The sequence below is a fragment of the Astyanax mexicanus genome, chromosome 6 (genome assembly GCF_023375975.1).
Source record: "Astyanax mexicanus isolate ESR-SI-001 chromosome 6, AstMex3_surface, whole genome shotgun sequence".
Classification (NCBI taxonomy): domain Eukaryota; kingdom Metazoa; phylum Chordata; class Actinopteri; order Characiformes; family Acestrorhamphidae; genus Astyanax; species Astyanax mexicanus.
Window position 1 is genome coordinate 8,149,027 of NC_064413.1, and position 25,429 is coordinate 8,174,455.

At 35.5% G+C, this 25,429-nt stretch overlaps 1 protein-coding gene across 1 annotated transcript; it reads right to left on the minus strand.

Moving 5' to 3' along the window:
* Window positions 1-397: 397 nt before the first annotated feature.
* Window positions 398-18,802, minus strand: rcvrn2 (recoverin 2). Its single transcript, XM_007256483.4, has 3 exons — window positions 18,172-18,802; window positions 5,903-6,014; window positions 398-2,028 (listed from the first exon to the last, which is right to left on the minus strand). Exons 1-3 carry the CDS (start codon window positions 18,550-18,552, stop codon window positions 1,943-1,945), a joined length of 579 nt encoding a protein of 192 aa, XP_007256545.1. The 5' UTR covers window positions 18,553-18,802; the 3' UTR covers window positions 398-1,942.
* Between the last annotated feature and the right edge of the window lie 6,627 nt (window positions 18,803-25,429).

A 25,429-nucleotide genomic window follows, 5' to 3' on the forward strand; every position in this document is an offset into this window, starting at 1 on the left:
ATGTTTCATATCGTCAGCGCTCCATGAATCCATTTAAAACAAATTCCATTGTTCTGCTTTCCTCTGTGCATGTTCTACCCACAGGTTTACCATTCCACTGTCCGACCCATACACTGTGTATAGCTGTTATGTTTGGAGAACGAGAAACACTAAATTCCAGCAAAAAAACTTTTTCCATCTGTAAAACATGGTGGTGGAAGTTTCATGGATTTGGCCTGCTCTGCTGCATTGGTTGAAAAATTAGTTCTAAATAATAATACCAGATGTTTTTACCTCCATGATTTCAGTAGGTACTGGAATGGATCTAAACTTCTTAACAGGTAGCAGATCTTACCTGAAGATGAAGTCAGATATTTAATACTGCTTATAAATCAGAAACCACACAGACGCACACAGCTCCTCTGACACTTTTATTCCACTGAATGTTCAGCTTTTCCCACCAGAACCAACAGAGTAATTACAAAACAGAGTCTAAAGGCATTCTAGGACATCTTATTTCACCTTAATCTCCAGTGTTTATGTTAATTTAAACAGGACAGATGAAACAAATGCATCACATTTTATGTACAGTACCAGTCAAAAGTTTTGGCACACCTTAAATTTTGTGCTTTTTTTTTTTATTACTTTAAAATGTTTCGCATTGTACTAAGAAAAACATGTGGAATTATTTAGTAAATAAAAAAATGTGTAAAACAAACCACAATATGTTTTATATTTAGTAGCACCTCTTGCTTAGATGACAGATTTGCACATCTTGGCTGTATTTTCAGAGTCATCTGGAATTTAGGCTTTCAGTTAACAGCTGTGCTGAACTTATCAAGAGTTAATTGAAGAGGTAGAGCTGGTATACAGCGAATAGCTCTATTTGAGTAATGTTTTAATACATATCGTGGCAAGAATTACTCAACTAAGTAAAAAAAATTAAATACATTTAAAAGTATCCTCAAGTGCAGTCGCAAAAACCCTTTAAAAATTATGTTGAAACTGGCACTTATCAGGACTGCCCCAGAAAAGGCCCTATCTTACATCGTGTGCAAGGGGCGACATAATGCTCATTGCTTATCGCATAAAAAGACACATAGCAGTGCACAAACCCAACTTTTATATCAATAAAAAACAAAATACAAAATGAGCTGCTTGCTCACCTTTACAGGTCAGTCTCCTCTGCTGAGAAGCACCGTTAAAATAGCAATCCGCCAAAGTCAGAGCACACCCGGCTCTTAAACGGAATGGCCAGTGGCTCACTGATTGGTTTATTTCACGTTATGCCCAAAGCATGCCCATGATTAATTAAGAGAATTAGTTCATGCCTTTTGTGTGCCTCGAGCTGCGCAAGACACACTAACACGCCCTAAATCAAGCTACACGGTTGGTGGTTCATCTATAGATTTGATAAATTAGGGCACCAAGAATTAGTATTTTGGTTTGTTTAACACTTTTTATTTACTACATGATTCATTATGTGTTCCTCCATAGTCTGGATGACTTCAGTATTCATTTATAATGTAGAAAAAAAAACATGTAATGAGAAGCTGTGTCTAAACTTTTACTGGCACTGTATATTTTACTGCAACCACAGAGAAAAAAAAATACAAACAAAAATACACAACAAAACAAAATAAAACTGGACTGCCACTGAATTAAAGCTACATTAAACACTGAGAACATGTTGGGCACTGTCAGAACTTGTGTTATGAACAACATCAAATATAAAAATATAGACTGTGCTGTGGAGTGGACACTGTGTTACACTGCTCATCACTAACGTTACACTACAGTAATCAGGAAGTTACAGTGGATGGAATATAACGGTATTTACAAAATGAGCGCAGGACAGCACTAGAGCGTAAGAGAGAGAGAGAGAGAGAGAGCAAGAGAGAGAGAGAGAGAGCGAGAGAGCGAGGAGAGTGAGGACTGGAGGAGGAACAGGGTCCGGACTTTTCTATTTGGTGGGCACGTACTGGATTAGACGCAGGGCATTATCATTTTCCATCACACCCTGAATAAACTCGCCCTCGTGCAACCGTTCTAAAAGAGAGAGAGAGAAAGAGAGAGAGAAAGAGACAGAGAGAGCGAGAGATTATAACATCATTAATATCCAGAATGCAGCTCTAATAACGTTAATATCCGGATTAAAGCTTGAATAACATTACTATTCAAAATAATGTTCTAATAACATTAGTATCCAGAATGACGTTTTCATAAAAACATTACAATTAAGAATAAAGTTAAAATAACATTAATATCCAGAATGAAGTTCTAATAATGACATTAATATTCATAATAAAGCTCTAATATTAACATTAATATCCAGAATGAAGTTCTAATATTAACATTAATATCCAGAATGAAGCTCTAATAACATTAATATCCAGAATGAAGCTCTAATAACATTAATATCCAGAATGAAGCTCTAATAACATTAATATCCAGAATGAAGTTCTAATAATAACATTTATATCCAGAATGAAGCTCTAATAACATTAATATCCAGTATGAAGCTCTAATAACATTAATATCCAGAATGAAGCTCTAATAACATTAATATCCAGAATGAAGCTTTAATAACATTAATATCCAGAATGAAGCTCTAATAACATTAATATCCAGAATGAAGCTCTAATAACATTAATATCCAGTATGAAGCTCTAATAACATTAATATCCAGAATGAAGCTCTAATAACATTAATATCCAGAATGAAACTCTAATAACATTAATATCCAGAATGAAGCTCTAATAACATTAATATCCAGAATGAAGCTCTAATAACATTAATATCCAGAATGAAGCTCTAATATTAACATTAATATCCAGTATGAAGCTTTAATAACATTAATATCCAGAATGAAGCTCTAATACCATTAATATCCAGAATGAAGCTCTAATATTAACATTAATATCCAGAATGAAGCTCTAATAACATTAATATCCAGAATGAAGCTCTAATAACATTAATATCCAGAATGAAGCTCTAATAACATTAATATCCAGAATGAAGCTCTAATAACATTAATATCCAGAATGAAACTCTAATAACATTAATATCCAGAATGAAGCTCTAATAACATTAATATCCAGAATGAAGCTCTAATAACATTAATATCCAGAATGAAGCTCTAATATTAACATTAATATCCAGTATGAAGCTTTAATAACATTAATATCCAGAATGAAGCTCTAATACCATTAATATCCAGAATGAAGCTCTAATATTAACATTAATATCCAGAATGAAGCTCTAATATTAACATTAATATCCAGAATGAAGCTCTAATAATAACATTAATATCCAGAATGAAGCTCCAATATTAACATTAATATCCAGAATGGAGCTCTAATAACATTAATATCCAGAATGAAGCTCTAATAACATTAATATCCAGTATGAAGCTCTAATATTAACATTAATATCCAGAATGAAGCTCTAATAACATTAATATCCAGTATGAAGCTCTAATAACATTAATATCCAGTATGAAGCTCTAATATTAACATTAATATCCAGAATGAAGCTCTAATAACATTAATATCCAGAATGAAGCTCTAATATTAACATTAATATCCAGAATGAAGCTCTAATAACATTAATATCCAGTATGAAGCTCTAATAACATTAATATACAGAATGAAGTTCTAATAACATTAATATCCAGTATGAAGCTCTAATAACATTAATATCCAGAATGAAGCTCTAATAACATTAATATCCAGAATGAAGCTCTAATAACATTAATATCCAGAATGAAGCTCTAATAACATTAATATCCAGAATGAAGCTCTAATAACATTAATATCCAGTATGAAGCTCTAATAACATTAATATCCAGAATGAAGCTCTAATAACATTAATATCCAGAATGAAGCTCTAATAACATTAATATCCAGAATGAAGCTCTAATAACATTAATATCCAGAATGAAGCTCTAATAACATTAATATCCAGAATGAAGCTCTAATATTAACATTAATATCCAGTATGAAGCTTTAATAACATTAATATCCAGAATGGAGCTCTAATAACATTAATATCCAGAATGAAGCTCTAATAACATTAATATCCAGTATGAAGCTCTAATATTAACATTAATATCCAGAATGAAGCTCTAATAACATTAATATCCAGTATGAAGCTCTAATAACATTAATATCCAGTATGAAGCTCTAATATTAACATTAATATCCAGAATGAAGCTCTAATAACATTAATATCCAGAATGAAGCTCTAATATTAACATTAATATCCAGAATGAAGCTCTAATAACATTAATATCCAGTATGAAGCTCTAATAACATTAATATACAGAATGAAGTTCTAATAACATTAATATCCAGTATGAAGCTCTAATAACATTAATATCCAGAATGAAGCTCTAATAACATTAATATCCAGAATGAAGCTCTAATAACATTAATATCCAGAATGAAGCTCTAATAACATTAATATCCAGAATGAAGCTCTAATAACATTAATATCCAGTATGAAGCTCTAATAACATTAATATCCAGAATGAAGCTCTAATAACATTAATATCCAGAATGAAGCTCTAATAACATTAATATCCAGAATGAAGCTCTAATAACATTAATATCCAGTATGAAGCTCTAATAACATTAATATCCAGAATGAAGCTCTAATAACATTAATATCCAGAATGAAGCTCTAATAACATTAATATCCAGAATGAAGCTCTAATATTAACATTAATATCCAGTATGAAGCTTTAATAACATTAATATCCAGAATGAAGCTCTAATACCATTAATATCCAGAATGAAGCTCTAATATTAACATTAATATCCAGAATGAAGCTCTAATAACATTAATATCCAGAATGAAGCTCTAATAACATTAATATCCAGTATGAAGCTCTAATAACATTAATATCCAGAATGAAGCTCTAATAACATTAATATCCAGAATGAAACTCTAATAACATTAATATCCAGAATGAAGCTCTAATAACATTAATATCCAGAATGAAGCTCTAATAACATTAATATCCAGAATGAAGCTCTAATATTAACATTAATATCCAGTATGAAGCTTTAATAACATTAATATCCAGAATGAAGCTCTAATACCATTAATATCCAGAATGAAGCTCTAATATTAACATTAATATCCAGAATGAAGCTCTAATATTAACATTAATATCCAGAATGAAGCTCTAATAATAACATTAATATCCAGAATGAAGCTCCAATATTAACATTAATATCCAGAATGGAGCTCTAATAACATTAATATCCAGAATGAAGCTCTAATAACATTAATATCCAGTATGAAGCTCTAATATTAACATTAATATCCAGAATGAAGCTCTAATAACATTAATATCCAGTATGAAGCTCTAATAACATTAATATCCAGTATGAAGCTCTAATATTAACATTAATATCCAGAATGAAGCTCTAATAACATTAATATCCAGAATGAAGCTCTAATATTAACATTAATATCCAGAATGAAGCTCTAATAACATTAATATCCAGTATGAAGCTCTAATAACATTAATATCCAGAATGAAGCTCTAATAACATTAATATCCAGAATGAAGCTCTAATAACATTAATATCCAGAATGAAGCTCTAATAACATTAATATCCAGAATGAAGCTCTAAAAACATTAATATCCAGAATGAAGCTCTAATATTAACATTAATATCCAGTATGAAGCTCTAATAGTATTAATCTCCAGAATGAATCTGAATTAACATTAATATCCATTATTCACAATTTAAAGGTGAATAACACATTTTGAAAAGATTATAGTTAACATGTTCAATTTAAGGTTCAGAATTGTAATTTATTAAAATAATCTAGTTATGATTCTATGTATTTCTATTGTAATAAGTTATTAAATGTATATTGAGTGGTGAACTGTGGTGTAAATTCTCACCAGTCTCTGACTTGTTGAAGTAAGACCACAGTTTATCTGCTCTCTTCTCTGGAGTGTTCTCGTCTGCTGGGAGCCTCTCCAGCTCCTCCTTAGGAATCATCCTAAAGATGGCCTGAGAGAGGAGACACGAGAGATAACGTCAGAACTGTCAGAATCATCAGCAGGATGTTCTTACTGCTGTTCTGAGGAGGGAGTAACTTATACAATACTTTCAATACTCAGCAAAACATCGATTCAACATCCTCGACTCAAATAAACTCCATAAACTCCACATACACCACCAACTTAACACCACTGACTCACTCAACACAAAATCATCAGCTCTACTCAACATATCACAGCACCCTCATACCAACATAGCACCATAAGCTCACAACACCATTACTGACTCAACTCAATAAAACACCATTAATACACATTATCAATGTTACACAAAAAACAAATAACTCAAACCAACACCATAAGCGCAACACAACACCACTGACTCTACACATCATCAGTTTTACCAATCAGCTCAACACAACACCAATAACTCAACTCAACACATCATCACAGTACTTCATATCAACATAGCACTGTCAACTTAACAAAAAAACTGTATCAGGTCATCACATCATCAACTCAACACAGCACCATCATCTCAACATAACATTATCAACTTAACACAACACCAAAGCAACACAACACCATTAATTTAACACAACACCAAAACCTCATCAAAACAACATCAACTCAACACAATTCATTCAACGCAGCACCATCAACTCAGTAGAACACCACTAACTCAACACAACAGTATCAAATAAATACAGCGCCATCATCTTAACACAGCACCACCAATTCAACACAGCACCATTAACTCAACACAACATCTAATCACTACAATACCGCTAAGTCAAACACAGCACCATCAATTCAACACAGCACCATCAACTCAACACAACATCTAATCACTACAACACCGTTAAGTCAAACACAGCACCATTAACTCAATAAAACACCATCAACTCCAACATAGCACCACCAACTCAACACAACAAAATCAACTCCAACTAAACACAACACTATCAACTCAACACATCATTAACTCAAACACCATCAACTCCAACATATCACCACCAACTCAACACAACAAAATCAACTCCAACTAAACACAACACTATCAACTCAACACATCATTAACTCAAACACCATCAACTCCAACATATCACCACCAACTCAACACAACAAAATCAACTCCAACTGAACACAACATTATCAACTCAACACATCATTAACTCAAACACCATTAACTCCAACATATCACCACCAACTCAACACAACAAAATAAACTCCAACTAAACACAACACTATCAACTCAACACATCATTAACTCAAACCCTATCAATTTCAACATATCACCACCAACTCAACACAGCCCGTAAGTTTTCATAGCAAATTCAAATAATGACAATAATAACAAATATGAAACTTAAGCTTGACAGCTTAATCAAATGTATTTGTAACATTAATGAATCCATGTAATCATAATACAAAAAGGAAGTAAATGAATGAAATAATATAAAATAATCTAGAATTGTAGTCGAGAATCTGTAAAGGTACGTATCATAGTGTATCACAGACAGTGTAGTGGCTATGGCTTTTATTATACATTTTTAACACTGCGTGAATAAAGAGGGATACAGGCTGGACTATTTTTGTGTAGTGTGTTACAGTTAGAACTTAACAATTAGTCCACACTGAAATTTGGAGTCTATTGAGTCTATTTTTTATTTCGAACTATATTTTATCATTTTTATAATAGACATGGACCCAACTCAACTCAACAATGTCAGAATTGAATGATACCATTTAAAAAGCTGAGTTTGTCTCCACCTGCAGGTTTCAGCTTCTAAGTTAATGTCGTGAACACATTCAGTTCACATTCAGTCCACTGAACCTCTGCTGCATTCTCAATACATCAGTTTATCATTTAAGAGAAAAACAATTTATAATCACAGTTTACACTGAAGCCCAGATTAGTTTAGTAGGTATAATTTACCACTGTTCCAGGTAACATATGGTCCCAGTTACAGTCCTAAAATGTTACAGTAACTTTACCACTATAATTAATATTTTTGAGCTACACTATATTCAACACTATATGTAGTTATATATTAATTAAACACTCATCAGTGTTAACAACAGGTAGAAAAACTCTTATTATTTTCAAATTAGTTTACTTTTGTATATTGTATTGCTTTCTGACTTAATTGTTAAATTCACTACTTTCACAAAAAAAAAAAAAAAAAACAATACACCTGGAAATCTAAAGGAAATGATCAAATGTTAGCTATACTGCAGAATAAATTACCTATTAATGCTGAGCTAGCTTTATTTAGAACAGGAGATAACATGTAAGGTTGCCAAACAAGCAGTAATTCCCTAATAATACATCATAATAAACCCTCCGGAGGAGACCCTTATCCACCCTCCAACACAACACCAAGATAGTGAATAACGCTCCACTAGTGGATCCAGCACAACCAAATCCAGTTTATCTAAAATTAATACAAATAACATATAAAAACTCAGACATACACAAGTAACAACCAACATAAAACTATATTCATTGAATTTACTCTTTTTAAAGTGACTGCAGTCGGTTAATCACCCAATCCCCAGCATTCCCCAATCATGTATTCAAACGGACTGAGCTAACTGTGCAATGCTAATGTTTTCCTAACAGCATGCTAAGCCTGTTCTTCCTCTAGCGCTGAGCTGATTTAGCGTAGCCGAGCGCCAGCTCCATCTGCACCTAATTCTGAGATTTCTGCTGGGTTAATCACTGAGCTGGAGAAAATCTCCATATCCCACTGACCTCCATTCACTTCTAATGCTGAATGCTCATTTACACAGTTTTCAGACTGCCCACGTTGGGAAAGGCGGCTGGGGAACAGAAGCTTTTAGATATATCAGATACAAGGAGGCGGACCCTGGATTTAGCTGTGCCACCGAGATCTTTCAAAATCATAAAATCATACCTCATATACCTCTTTTTACACAAGTTAGAACAGGTCTATGTGCTATACGAAACATGTGCAAGTTCTTTACAAAAAAAAATAACTCATGACAAGCTCTTTTATCAGAAAGAGCCATTTAAGGGCTCTGACACTTAAATGCAAATAAGTGGTAGCTGGCCACAACATACAAAAGCACATAAAAGAAGTTAGTTTTGCCTTAAATATATCGCCTTTAATGTTTACCAGCCTTGGTTGATTTAGCTGGTTTCGTATGGTCTGCACTGGTCTTTTTATGGTGAAAGTTGTCCAGAATCTGGTCATCCAGATTAAAAAAAAAAAAAAAACATACCTTATGCTGGTAATCTGGCTTTAACCAGCACTTTGCATGTAATGTGGTTTTGCAGGACATGCTTCAACGTTTAGCTTCACACTTTTTTTTATTTAAAAAAATCCACAGTGTTCTCCTGTAATCTTTTTATCTGAAACAATGTGTCATGATTTTACAAAAAAAATAATAAGCTGAATAAATGAACTACCTGTATTTTAACAGTTAGTAACTGATGATTTAAAGAAACAAACTGTGAAATGTCAAAGTTACTTCTGTTATGCAGATATATAACTGTTAAAGTACAGTTTATAAATACAAATAAATATGTAAGATAAATGTAAAAAGATATATATTGGGTACAGTCTTTCCTTCAATAAAGTCATATTATGTAATTTTAAAAGTCACAGTGGAGGGTTCCCATGATGCTTTGTGTTTATTTGGAATTTGTATTTAGTTAGAAAGAAAGGTTGGCTGGATGTTTTGGTGAGGGTGGCTGTATGCTTTGGTGAAGTTGTCTAAACGTTTTGATGAGGTTATCTGGATGGTTGGGTATGGTCGGCTGGCTATTTGTGTGGGGTTGCTGGATGTTTGGGTGAGGCTATCTGGACTTTTTGGTAAAGTTATCTGAATGTTTGGGTGAGGTTGGCAGGATTTGGGTGAAATTGTCTAAATGTTTGGGTGATGTTATCTGGATGTTTTGGTGAGGGTGGCTGTATGTTTGGGGTGAAGTTGTCTAAATGTTTGCTTGAGGTTCTCTGGATGTTTTGTTGATGTTGAGTAATTGTTTTAGTTAGGTAGACTGAATGTTTTGGTGAGGTTGCTGAATGTTTTGTTGAGGTTGTCTGGATGTTTTTGGTGACGTATCTGAATCTACAGAGTGCTACAGTAGCTCTGGAACAAATGTTAAGTTTAGTGTTCATTTTACAGTTTATAATTTCAAAATAAACAGTAAAATAATGTAATTTCACATTTTCACATTACAGATTACAGGTAATAAATGTATTTGGAACACCTCTGACTGTTTAATTACACTTGGGGGGTTTAATTTAACAGTACTTTTCTGGTTTTTTGAAGATAAATACTGTAAAAAGTGAAAAGTGAAAGTGAAAAAGTAATTTACCATTTTAAGTCTTACGGAAAAAGTTTTTTTTTCTGGCATCCCTGCCAGATTCTCATTAGGGTTGAATTAGGGATGCTATTGATGGGTCGGCCGTGGATAGGTCGGTTGTTGACTGATCTTAGATTTGTGTTCCCTCTTTAAAACTCTGGTTAAATATGGACCTGGGCTTCAGCGCCTTTAGCCAAGAAGGCAGTCTCACTTAAGCCTCAGATTAGAACCAGTGCCAAAGCCTCTGGCAAGCTGTCAACACTGCCTTGTCACATCGCATCGTATTCCTCCCTAAACACTGTTTTAACTTCAATCATTGCTGCACTTTCCACAGTCAGAAAAGTCTGCGGTGATGCCGTATGGATGGCGTATGGTGGGAAACCTTCTGTGAGAGGGTAGCACCAAAACAACGGTTTTGTATGAATTGAAAATGATCGATTGAAAATGCTCCGAGACGCTGATGGACTTCAGTGAAAGTATATTTTAGTTTGGGATAAAGAGTGATTTGTTTTCTCAGTTTTCACTGTTTGGACAGAAGTGTCCTGTTCACTCTCTATATCTCCCTTCATCCCTTGCTCATGTGATCTTTCAGTCTGAGGTTAAGTCGTAATCTAAGCCAGATTAGACTGTCTTGTGGGTTCTAGATCCCCCAGATTTCCCTCCTCCTTTTGTCTACCAGACCTTCTCCAATCAGTGAGATGTGTGCTCCAGGTAATTCCATGTGAGTCTAAAAGAGTGAAGCGTGGGTACTGTAATAATAAATCACACTGTGATAGGACTGGAGCGAGGGTACTGTAATAATAAATCACACTGTGATAGGACTGGAGCGAGGGTACTGTAATAATAAATCACACTGTGATAGGACTGGAGTGAGGGTACTGTAATAATAAATCACACTGTGATAGGACTGGAGCGAGGGTACTGTAATAATAATAAAGCACACTGTGATAGGACTGGAGCGAGGGTACTGTAATAATAAATCACACTGTGATAGGACTGGAGAGAGGGTACTGTAATAATAAATCACACTGTGATAGGACTGGAGCGAGGGTACTGTAATAATAATAAAGCACACTGTGATAGGACTGGAGTGAGGGTACTGTAATAATAAATCACACTGTGATAGGACTGGAGCGAGGGTACTGTAATAATAATAAAGCACACTGTGATAGGACTGGAGCGAGGGTACTGTAATAATAAATCACACTGTGATAGGACTGGAGAGAGGGTACTGTAATAATAAATCACACTGTGATAGGACTGGAGCGAGGGTACTGTAATAATAATAAAGCACACTGTGATAGGACTGGAGCGAGGGTACTGTAATAATAAAGCACACTGTGATAGGACTGGAGCGAGGGTACTGTAATAATAATAAAGCACACTGTGATAGGACTGGAGCGAGGGTACTGTAATAATAATAAAGCACACTGTGATAGGACTGGAGCGAGGGTACTGTAATAATAATAAAGCACACTGTGATAGGACTGGAGCGAGGGTACTGTAATAATAAAGCACACTGTGATAGGACTGGAGCGAGGGTACTGTAATAATAAATCACACTGTGATAGGACTGGAGCGAGGGTACTGTAATAATAAATCACACTGTGATAGGACTGGAGCGAGGGTACTGTAATAATAATAAAGTACACTGTGATAGGACTGGAGTGAGGGTACTGTAATAATAATAAAGTACACTGTGATAGGACTGGAGTGAGGGTACTGTAGTAATAATAAAGTACACTGTGATAGGACTGGAGCGAGGGTACTGTAATAATAATAAAGTACACTGTGATAGGACTGGAGCGAGGGTACTGTAATAATAATAAAGTACACTGTGATAGGACTGGAGTGAGGGTACTGTAATAATAATAAAGTACACTGTGATAGGACTGGAGTGAGGGTACTGTAATAATAATAAAGTACACTGTGATAGGACTGGAGCGAGGGTACTGTAATAATAATAAAGTACACTGTGATAGGACTGGAGCGAGGGTACTGTAATAATAATAAAGTACACTGTGATAGGACTGGAGTGAGGGTACTGTAATAAAAAGCGCACTGTGATAGAACTGGTAATAATATGTGATAGATACTGTAATAAAGTACAAAGCTGTACTGATACAGTGTCAAGTAATCAGTGTACAGCTTCACTGTACATTTGCTGTGCCCTTAAATTACCTTAAAAAACAGCCTTTAATGTCTAAACCACTGGCAACAAAAGTAAGTACACCCCTAAGTAAAACTTGCTAGATTTTGCCCAATTAGCCATTTTCCCTCCCTGGTGTCAAATCACTCAGGGAGCAGGGCTTTTAAATTTGGCATTTTGGATACAATTCTTTTATATTGATCACTGAATATTCAACACGGCACCTCGTGGCAAAGAACTCTGATGTGGATGACCTAGGGCATACGCAGTTTTCCAGGATGTTGAGTCCATATGTTTAGCTTAATATCCAGGAGCTGGCTTTAAAAAATAGATTAATGAGTGCTGCCAGCATTGCTGCAGAGGTTGAAGAAGTGGGAGGTAAGACTGCAGTGCTCAGACCCATTGGCGTAGGACCATGGGTATTAGAAACAGGTGGATTTGCCCCCACAGTGAATGAAAAATCTCTTAACACCAATCATGGTGCCAGTTCAGAGAGAAAGTCACGCCTTTCAGGAGAAACAGCCAAATAGCTCGCTGGTTTTGCTGAGCGTGGAGATAACTGTGCTGGTGGGGGAAGCCCCTCTTCCCTCGCTGTGAGTTTTAGCAGCGGGGTGCAGCAGCAGCTGATGTTAAAACTAATCTGGATGTAACCATGTAAACTGTGATGATATGTTTCTGATAGCTGCTTAAAAATACACGTCTCTGAATCAAAACACACAGACCAAACCCACTGTGTGCTTAATAAATTACAGCTTGTGACTCAGTTAGCTTAACTTTGGAATTAGCTAGATTAGGGAGTCAAGGTTTAAGAAAAAAAACTATATATAAAATGTTCAGCCTATCATCACTATTTTCATTTTTAAATTGTGTTTATTAATTTAGGATTGCAGGACTTTCTGTAAGTTATAATGAACAAAAAAATAGTTTGCTAGAAGCTGGATGTTGAGGATATGCAGAATTTAGTACAGTACTTCATGTTGGTATGTTAAAGCAGTTTCTCAACCCTGATCACTGCCCTAAAATTGTGTATTATCCACCTAATCCAACTGATCAGCTAATAAACAATCATTTACTGAGTTTACCTGTTAAAATCCCTTAGGCCCCTATGGATCATAAATCAATCATTATGTATATTCAACAGTGTATTAAACACATCATACCATCACTTACTTTATTAGAAAGCTCTAGAATATACAGAACAGTGGGAATATGCAGGGACAGGGTTAAGAAACACTGCTCTTACCTGACTTCTACTGTAAGACCACAGTATGACCACGTGTCCTGAGTTAATAGAGGGATTCCAGGCGAATCCAAATGTTTTTTCTGATGTCTAAAGTTTATATTAACTTCTGCCAAAAATCTATATGAAACATAAAGTTACATTCTTTATACGCATATTTTTTTTCTAACAACAAGTAATGTAAAAGTAATGTGGAGTAACATGTTTAGGTTGTAAAGTCACCTTTACTTTTATGTAACTAATAATAAACAGAATATAGAAAAAAGGATTAATTGTGATTGAAACTAATTCCACAAATGTAGTTCTAAGACACTATAAGGTGGGCTTTGGCTCATATTAGCAAATGTGTCCCCCCAATATCAAACCCGTTTCTACGCCCTTGCTTAGACCATGCACCTTTACTGTAAATGTATCAACTCTGTCTGCGTAACACTGTTCTAGAAGCAAGCCTCTTCTGATGCTGATGCACAAGAAAGCAGTCCAATAGCATGAATTATTCTAGGGTGTCAACTGCCTTGCTGAGGAAGCAAAAGGTAAATGTATCAACTCTGTCTGCGTAACACTGTCCTAGAAGAAAGCCTCTTCTTATGCTGATGCACAAGAAAGCAGTCCAATAGCATGAATTATTCTAGGGTGTCAACTGCCTTGCTGAGGAAGCAAAAGGTAATGATGCTAGACTGGCCAAGTCTCTAGATCTAAACCCAATTGAGCACTTATAGGGCATTCCTCAAATGGAAGGTGGAGAAGCAGAAGTTCTCTAACATTTACCAGCTCTTTGATATCGTCATGAAGAAGTGGAAGAGGATTCCAGTGGCAACCTGGGAAGCTCTAGTGAACTCCATGCCCAAGATAGTTTAGGCATTGCTAGATAATAATAGTGGCCACACAAAATCTTAACACTTTGGGCACAATTTGGACTTTTTCACTTGGGGGTGTACTCAAATTTGTTGCCAGCAGTTTAGACAATAATGGCTGTGTATTGAGTTATTTCGAGGGCACAGAAAAATCTTCAGTGTTGTCAGATAAAAAGATATGATAAATTAGACCACAGTTAGTTAATGTGATTGTCTGAGAGGAGTTTAATGAGTGATATTTCTTTATTTTTCTTTTTTATAAAAACAAGTATTTATGTTAAGTGAAATCAAGAAAGACCATATTTTATTTTTTATAAAAAAATAATAATTTATGTTAAGTTAATTCAAGAGAAATGGTCTTTTTTTAAATTAAAAAACTAATTTTTTCAGGAAATAGTTCAACTTTAAATGTCTAGAGATACATTGTTGCTGTTAAAAATGCATTTTCCAATAAAGGGAGTATTGGCAAAACTGGTTAAAATTTTTATGTTAAGGCGGCGGGAGGTGGTGTCTGCAGCTGCTGAAAGTAACTAATAAAGTAACTTGTACAGTAACTTAGTTACTTTTAAAATCAAGTAATCCATAAAGTAACTAAGTTACTTTTTAAAGGAGTAATCAGTAATCAGTAATCAGATTACTTTTTCAAAGTAACAATACCATCACTGCCTATCTCCTTAAAAGCCCTTTTTTTCACGGCTGTATCCCAATTCAGTAGGCGGGGCAGCAGTAGTGTATTGGACAACTATCTTGACGAAGCGGGCCTTTCTTCTTGGGTTTACCTGCTTCATTTTCCAAAAACAGGTTTTTTTGTGGCCCACCACGTAATGGCTTGTAAAATATCTGGCCCACAATCAAAACTAATTGACTCCTGTTCTAGATCATATGTAGTGAATAACTGCCTGGTCTCTATGTTGTAGGTTATAAGAGCAAGCATAATTTTCTGAGCTTTTACTTAAATGAAATCAAATAAGGACTAAATACAAATCTATTTTATCATCTATCAATACAGTTCAAAGTAAAAATGATTGTTTCTGTTCTTATTGTTGCAGAGCCACAAACAATTAAATCTACTTACAATGTAGGCTAATTAACTTTTAAGTTTTCAGCAAACATTATTTTAAAAGTAAAAATTAATGCAATGAATTACCTCATGTTATGTAAGTACATTCAACGTAACCAGGCTTAAAGTACACAGAAAAAAAACAAACTAATAATAAAAGAACATGCTGGTTCTAATCCTGGTCCTGTGTGTGGACGGTCTGAGTCGTAGGACTTGTGTAGGTGGGTTTACTGCCTGCGCACTAAACCAGTAATCCGCTAGATTATTCTTGGTTTGGCTGATTATATTAGCAATCGGCTGAAGTGCTGGACTAATTGCTGAGTTAAAGCCTTTACAGCAAACATCTTTCAAAGAACAGACTCTGCATCTGATTTACAGCAGAAACAGACAGAGTCTGCATGCAGGACCTCGGTTTTATCTCTTTGTGCAAATGTAAAAATCAGACGTTTTTTAAACAGGCCCTGTCCAGACTAAACACAGCGTCTGTGGCCAGGCTGAGGAGATGATGTGTTGTGTCTGAGAGCAGGAGTTATGCGCTGCATGGCTGTGTACTGTGTGTGTGTGTTGTGTACTGTGTGTGTGCGGTGTGTGTGTGGTGTGTGTAGAGTGTGACATGGGTTTATCAGCAGTAGGAATGGAGTGTTTTTATTAGAAAGTGGATTCTAATACTTAGAAAGTGGATTTACAGTTTTTTGTTTAGGCTTGTGTAAAATATTCAGTAGCTACAATTAATTATGTTGTACCTAATTTAAATTACTCACTTATAATGTGGTCATAATGTACTGTAATATTAGTACATGAGTACACTATCTAGTATGTATATAGGTATGTAAACCATATGTGTATACATACACAAACAGAAGAACCTAACTTATGTACAAGGGTAAGTTGCAAGTACGCAGTATTTACTATGCATATTCATTATTTATAATATTAATTATTTTTTATCCACTGTTATTTATTTAGTATCAAGCATTACTATGAACAATGCATTATATACTATGAATTATTTAGTGTCTACTATGGATGATTCATTATCCACTATGAATTATTCTTTAGCTGCTATTATTTATTCTAAAGCTACTATTAATATTAATAATTTAGCATACACTATGAATTAGCCAGTATTCACTATTAGTTATTCAGTAGCTACTAACTACAAAAAATATTTAGTATCTACTATAAGTTACTTAGTGACCACTATGGATTATTCTTTAACTACTATTAATTATTTAGTATCTCTTAATAAATGATTTAGTATTTACAGTAAATTATTCAGTAGCTACTATTAATTACTTAGTATCTGCTATGAGTTACATAGAGACCACTATGAATTATTCTTTAACTACTAATAATTATTTAGTATCTACTATGAATGATTCAGTATCCACTGTGAATTTTTTAGTAGATATTATTAGCATATTAATTTAGTATCCACTATGAATTATTCAGTAGCTACTAACTACAAACAATATTTAGTATCTACTATGAGTTACTTAGTGACCACTCTAAATTATTCTTTATCTACTATTAATTATTAAGTATATACTATGAATGATCCAGTATCTACTATGAATTATTCAGTAGCTACAATTAATATTAATTATTTAGTATCTACTATGAATTATATAGTATCCACTATGAATTATTCAGTAGCTACTATTAATAATAATTATTTAGTATCTCCTAATGAATGATTTTGTATTTACAATAAATTGTTCAGTAGCTACTCTTAATTAGTTAGTATCTGCTATGAGTTACTTAGTGACCACTATGAATTATTCTTTAACTACTATTAATTATTAAGTATCTACTATGAATGATTAACTATTATTAATTAATTAATTAATTAATTAATTAAGCATCTTCTATAAATTATTCAATATTTATTTGTTGTTTAGCTACTAGTAATTATTTAGTATCTATTATGAAAGATTTCGGTCTATTAATAATGCAGTATGTACAATACATTATTTTATATCCACTATAAATTATTGTTTAGCTACTATTAATTATATTATAGTATCCACTATAATTTTTTAATATCTTCTTAATTGAGGTGATGAAGGACCTGGGATGGTCCATTATTGATAAATATTACTTCTTACACTGAAATAGTGCTTGTAGTATTTCTTTTACAACACAAGTTATAAACCATTGGTTTTATTCGAATTACTATAATATTTATATAGTTTATTTTTATTTCAATTAGGAAGTGTTCATTGAAAAAAGGAACATTTCCAGTGAAGTCCCACAGGGTTTAAAGTTAGGGCCTATGCTTTTCTCTTGTAACTTGTTACATTACACTGTTAAAAGTCCTCAAATAGTGCTGATAGCTTATGAAAATAGATAGATGAATTTTAACACAAGTTTGTCTTTGTTTTAGTTGACTTATTTTTGCTTCGGCTACACTTGTGTAGACCTGTGCATTTCAGCTATGCAGGACTGAATGTATGTCTACATCTGAGAGCGATCCATAAGAAGTGATGCTGATAGGAAATTAAGAATGTAAGACTGTAAGAACTTACGCCGGTGATTTCTGCCACCTCTGCCTTGGTGATGTAGCCGTTCTTGTCGACGTCGAAGAGAGAGAAGGCCCACTCCAGCTTGGTCTGTGTCTTCCCGCCGGATGTCATGTGCAGGGCGATGATGTACTCTTTGAAGTCGAGCGTCCCGTCATCGTTGGCGTCGAAGGAGCGGAAGACGTGCTTGGCGTAGGTCTTGGCGTCGCTGTCGGGAAAGAAGCGGTCGTAGATTTTCTCGAACTCTTCGGGCGTGATGCGGCCGTTCGGGCACTGCTTCTGGAAGTTCTCGTACCACTGCGAGAGCTCGTTCTCCGAGAACTTGGTGTTAAGCTTCAGGTCGTCCAGGATTTCCTTGGACATGGCGCCGCTCTTGGCGTTTCCCATTGTGACTCTTGACTGTTTGTGGAAGCTTTGGGTATTAGAAAAACTTCTTGCTGAGTGTGGCCTCTCGCTGTCTCTAAAGCCTGATCCAGAGACTGAACCAGGATGAGTTTATTCTTCCCTCCAGTGGTACAGTCGTCAGTTGTGGTGGACGGTAAACTCTGCGACCTGCTCGAGTGATGGTGTGAATTTGAACGATGCTGCTCGGAGCGCTGAGGGAATGACACGTTAAGGAGTGTAAGGGAGGGGTAGGGGAGTGGTTGACTGGGTGGGAGGAGGTGGACTTAGGCTGTTACCTTTGACGGCACGGTTAATTCTGTTAGAGGAAGATTTGGCTTGACTGAGCCTTTGAGCTCTAAATCTACCACTCTGGCCTGTCTCTCTACCTCTCTCTCTCTCTCTTTCTCTCTCCATAAATAGCCTATCAATACTTTTTTAATTCAGGAGAGTAAAAGAACATAGCAGCCAGAACTGCTCGTACAAATCAGGTCATTCCATCTACGGTCAGCAGAGGTTAATGCAGTGTTCAGTGATGAAAGATTAGGTTGGATATTAGGGATGTATAATTGCATCAGTCTGAGATGACAGTGATTCAACTGCACTAAATATAAGTCTTCCCCAAGGTTCCATTTTAATACCACTGATTTTCTCTTTCAATCACAAATAGACTAAGATCAGAATAAACCATTGGTTTTATTCAAATGATTATAAAAACAGCTTATTATATCTAAAAATGCAACATTTCTTGTGGAGTCCCTCAGGGTTTTGTTTTAAGTCCTATGTAATTTTTTTTATACCTACATTTCACATGTAATGAAAGCTTTTAACTTTAAAAAAAGAAGTGCAACCAAATGGCACATTTCTAGGAAATGTCACTTACTAACTTCATCACTACAATTTATTTTCTATATTATAGATTAATTTCAAAGACATAAAAACATTGAGGGACACATATGGAATTATGTAGTAAATAGTAAAAAAAGTGTTTATTCTTCACATTAGTCCCCTGATCTAAATCTGATGAACTGAGTTGGTGATTTGAGGTGATTTAATTGGGATGAGCTGGAGCTTCACAGCATGAAGGAAAAATAGCAACTATTGTTCAGCACCTCCAGGAACTCCTTCCTTCAATATACTGAGAAAACTATTCCAGGTAACTCTACCTCATGAAGACACTGAGATTAAAATACCAAGAGTCTGCAGATCTGTCTTCAAAGATAAATGTGCTAGAAAAATCATTAAGTATAAATCATATTCTGGTTTGTTTAACACTTTTTACACTGTTTACAAAATAATTCAGCATGTGTTCCTGTATAGCTTTAATGTCTTTAATATTAAATTTACAATAAAAAAATCATAAAAAATGAAAACATATTGAATGCCTTGTCTGATTTAATGTCCTGATACCAGATTTCTGTAAAGCGTCAGTTGTAAAAAATTTAGATTTTTGATTTTATATGATTTAATACATGGTACAACTTGGAATCAGTCAAGTCTCAAACTCAAAATTGAATATTTAACAGGTTTTGTGTACATTTTTTGACACATTTTGATTTTGGCGAATTTATTCAGACTTATTTGTTCAGTTGACTTAGAGATTAGTTGATGAGTTTGTTTTACTTGAAGTGTTTCTTCCCTCTGTTTGGTTTGTTTTCACACAGGCACAAATCTAAACACACCAGAATGCGCCCCGACAAACCATGCGAGCACATTGTCTCCTCTGATTGGTCAGAGCTGTCTGGCATGGGAACAAAAAAGTAAATATTGCCACTTTTAAACATTGCGGACATAGAAAAAAGCTTAGCATTGAACAGTAGCAGCAGAGATAGCGTTTAACTGTAGTAATTATCTGGTTAATAAATCAGGTTAAACTGCACCTGAACAGCAGTTTATCATAACAGCAGATCATGTTCTCACCACAAACAAACTGCTACAGAGTTAGTTTGGAACCCGGACCGAGACCACCTCCTCTTGCAGGTCTTGGTGCGGTTGTTTTAGTCCACACCTGAGTTCGATTACTGGTTTCACACCTGCCCAAATGAACAGAAGCATAGGAGCAAAAGAACCAGAGCCATGTTTAACCGTACCAAATATTAATAGTGTGAAAACAATTTTGAGCCACCTGTAGTTCAAATGTGAAAGAATTTAAACCATAAAAATCATTATGTGATTTTTAAAATTAATATTTTGTCATTTAAACCTTAGTTTTATTTTAACTCATTTCAACTAGAGAAGAAAGGTCAGTTTGGGCTAGAACGTTAGTGAAGGTATGGTCCTGTAGAGCACACCACAACAGTGTGTGATCCAACTAACCGTGTCCTCTGATACCCTCAGGCCTCACGGTGAGACAACAGAGCTTTTGAATTAGACCTGGAGGGAGGTTGCCAAAAAACAAGCTGACTTGACTCTGCTGAAGCTTAAAATACTCCAGCAGCTCCCTGTTCCTGAGTGCGGCCTGAGGTAACACAGGCTCGGCCACAAACACTGAGATACCTCCATACTTTAACTCATTTTAAATTTATAACTAAATGTGGCACAACAAACACTGTGTAAAGTAATTACTTAAAGTTCTACTTTTACTTAAAGTAAAAATTACTATGACGTTTTTTCAATTATCCAACCCACTTGACTCCCCCTATCACTAGTGATGCCCCAACACCAGGAGGGTTAAGACTAGTGTAACCCAGGTCTTAAATGGGTCACAAAGACAGATAAATTAGATAACTGCAGAAAGTAAATAATGAATATATATTTTTATTATTTCTTTAATTATTCTGAAACAGTATAAATTAATTAATAGAAAAAAAGAAAAAAACTCCCAAACAGTGTTTAAAATGAAAAGGAAATCGTTTTTATTTATTTTAGATAATAAATGAAATAAAACTTTTAGGCGCTAAACAGCAGCCAATCAGTTCTTCAGATGATCCAAGGTGCTAAACAGCAGCCAATCATAATAATCCTCTAAGAGACAGAGGCGGAGCCTGTTGGTTAGTGGACGTCAATCCCTGGCTGTTTTACCCAGAAAGTTCTGCGGGAGGAGAAGAGACAGGTCATGCAAGAAGTTCTCTGCTTAAAGTATTAAAAAAAAAAATACTAGAAAACGCTAGAATTCAGCGTTGTGGTTAGTGAGTAAATCACTACCAAGCTGACCGCTGTTAGAGTTGAGGCTGCAGAGTGGAGAAAGGGGGAAAGGCTCACTTATTGTGCCTCGTGAAACTTTGCCAGTTACACGCTCCGGTAATCTCCAGGTGGAGGTAGAACCTGGTGTCCATGTGCCCTGGGGTGGTGTGTGAAAACCTTGGATAGGATTCGGTGAGTTTAGAGTATATTTAAACATGTTTTCTGACCAAATTGCCGAATAAATAGAGGAATAAAATAGCGCTAATTAGCCTAGCGGCTAACGCGTTTTGTTATGCTAAGCTAGCCCATTGAATCTAGCCTGTGATAAGCTAATGCTAAGCTAATTTAGCCTACGCTAAGCTAATGTGTTGAATTTAGCTTATTAAGCTTATGCTAAGCTAACCCTCGTGTATATATTTCAAGCCTGAGGCTATGCTAACGCTATTGGTTAAGGTGTGAGATGAGTTTATCCACTTATAAATGTAATTTTATGGAACGGTGGAGATTTATTAAGCTGTATTTTGGATGTTTAAGACCTGTTTTGAATGTAATACTGTTAAAAGTAATGTTTTTTACTGAGTTCGGTTATGTAAGTGTATTTAAAAAAAAAGTTAAGAGTTATGTGAAACTCAGACACTGTTTTATGTAAACAGGCCAGTTTTTTTGTTGGGTGAAATGGATTGGAAATGGATCTTCCCGAACACTCCTCGTGTCGTTCAGCTGCACACGGCCGGTGCAGTGTGCGGTGCTAGGATGGCGAGCCAAGCCCGAGGACCCAAGTGACTTCATTACACTTCATTCACATTTTCAAACACTTGATAGTGAACATTAAAGAAAATTTGTGGACTTTAAGATTATTTGAGTAAAAAGGACACTTTTATTTTATTTTATTTTTTTTGAAAGAAAGGACACTCTACAAAGATACTGAAAAGGGTTAAATTTTAATTGGTTGGATTACTGTTATTTGATTTTGATAATTTCTAAGTGGTTTTGATATTCATTTATTGTTTTTGCTACAGAGAATTGTTATTTTTTATTTCTGGTTGTTTGTTAAAGGGTATACTATTGGTGTAAAATAACCTAGAGGTTTAATTGGATAACAGTAATTATAATAATACTTACCTTTAATCAATAATCCATTAGACCTAGAAGAAAGAAATAATTAATTAGTTATAAAATACCTATAAATAGATTAAAATAATAAAATAATACTTACCTTAAACTGCATAAATACCTCTAAAATAGAGAACACAGGTGATTAGAGAAATAATAGTAATTAATATAATATTAAAATATACAAATACTGAAATACAAAGGGTATACTTACCATTTTCATTGTTGACCAAGGTTATTGAAGGGTGAATTCTTTTGGAAACTGAGTAACTGAATTGTTTTTTATTTATTTATTTACAGAATTTATTTTGTTACATTGTTTTATTTACCTACTGGCATTGATTGACATTTTAATACACTTTATTGCTGCACAAATTCTGGTCTCATTTCTTCCATGTGTATTGCTCCTAGAGCGAACCTAACTGGTCCTAGAACTATCCTAATTATTTTATCAAGTAACACTCATTGTAGTGGTTGTGTAATTGGGTCTATATATCTGTGGTGCTACAGAACTTGGCGAGCCAGCCAGGAGCAATAAAATTGGAAGCAGTGAGACCAAATAATTAGAACACACACCTAAAAACTATATAAATAAGCTAAACAAAATCTAGATCTAAAATAGCACTCAAAGTGTATACTCACCATGGAAATTGTAGAACAGGAAGAAGTTAATGTTGCTAACTCAGTTCTTGTTAGTGGGTTAACTGAGACAGAAACAGATACAGAACTAACTGACTATTTAGAGCAGCATGGCTACATTGCAAGGGTACTGCGTATTGATAACCCCACGTCAGCCTTTCACAAAAATGCAATAGTGGAGTTTAAAAGTTCTTTAGCTCTCAGTACTCTCAAACCCTTACTGCCATATACTTACCATAGTTCAAGGCAAAAAGATGTCTCCTACAAGATAACTGCTTTGGCAAGCGTATACGTGCCTTCAGCCACAAAAACTGATGCAAACTGGTTCCTAGCCGAATTCCAAAAGCTAGCAGCACAGAGCAGGAAGCCGTTAACAGAACTTCTACAAGAGCAACTCCTTCTGTGTCGTGAAACAATGGCATGTCAAGAAGACAACCAAACTGGCCGAATCCAAGACAGTTCCAGTTCATGGGAGGCAGAACCTACAAATCAAGTGTCTTCAGCTTATCCGCAGTCACCGACGAATGCTCAGAGCTTCCCAGCGATTAACTCAGAGAGACGATCTGAACATAATGTGGTGCTCACACCAGAGGAATTGAACCCACCTGCTATTCAACGCGTTGTTGTTGAACATGTTGTAAGGAGTGGAGAAACTGCAGCACATGCAAATGCCCCAGTAAGGCTTAGAGTCTTTTCAGGGAAGAAACCCCATCCTAATAATGAGGTTGACTATGAGACATGGAGAAACAATGTTGAACTACTGTTGCAAGACCCTGCAGTGTCAGACTTGTGTCGATCCAGAAGAGTTCTTGATAGTCTTTTGCCTCCAGCAGCTAATCTAGTAAAGCATCTGGGTCCACAGGCTACTCCAAGAGCTTATCTAGACCTACTTGACTCAGCTTTCGCCACTGTTGAAGACGGTGATGAGCTCTTCGCAAGATTTCTGAATACTCTACAGGATGCTGGTGAAAAGCCGTCCGAATACCTCCAAAGGCTCTACATTGTTTTAAGTAAAGTGATCAAACAAGGCAGTCTACCCACCAGTGAGAAGAACAGGCACCTGTTACGCCAGTTTTGTCGTGGATGTTGGGATAATTGGTTACTTGCTGACCTCCAGCTGGAGCAGAAGAAGAATAACCCACCCTCATTTTCTGAGCTATTGTTCCATCTTCGTATGGAAGAAGATAAGCACATTGCCAAAGAGATGAGAATGAAAAAGCATTTTGGTAATGCAAAGTTTCGTGCCAGCTCCCATGCAGTCAGGGCTGAGACTTATGTTAGCCAAGAAGAAGAAACCCTTAGTGCTGAGGTTGACAGCCTAAGAAAACAGGTCAAAGACTTGCAAGGGCAACTTAAAGTGTCAAAGCCAAAATGCCCTGAGTACTCAGAAGGTGCTATTTTAGAGCTGAGACAACAAGTAGCCCACCTGCAGAGTCAAGTTGCCAACATGATGGTTCCAGAGCCACAGAAACCCATTGCAGTGCTGTCTGAAATGAGAAACAAGAAAAGAGACAGAACAGTGACACAAGAAACACAGACCAGTGCTACCAAAGAGTCCAGTCAAAGGCCGAGACCATGGTACTGTTTCTGCTGTGGGGAAGACGGACATACTGCTGTATCCTGTCCAGCTGATCCCAACCCTTCCCTAGTGGCTGCTAAAAAGAAGCAGTTAATTGAGAAGCAGCATGCTTGGGACCGTGAACACAGTACAGTGAACCAGACAATCTCACAGAGAACTAAGAACCCTAATGTTACCAGGGCCAGTGTAAACAACCAAACTACTCAGACCAAAACATATGGTAACCTACCCAGAGGTCTAGTAGGGACCAAGTGTATTTCTGAAGTGGTCATCGATGGACAGAAATACAACTGCTTGCTTGACACAGGGTCACAGGTGACAACTGTTTCCAAATCATTTCATGAGACATATCAACCAACCCTGAGCTGTAAACCTATTGGTGATCTACTAGAAGTAGAAGCAGCTAATGGACAGCCCGTTCCATATTCA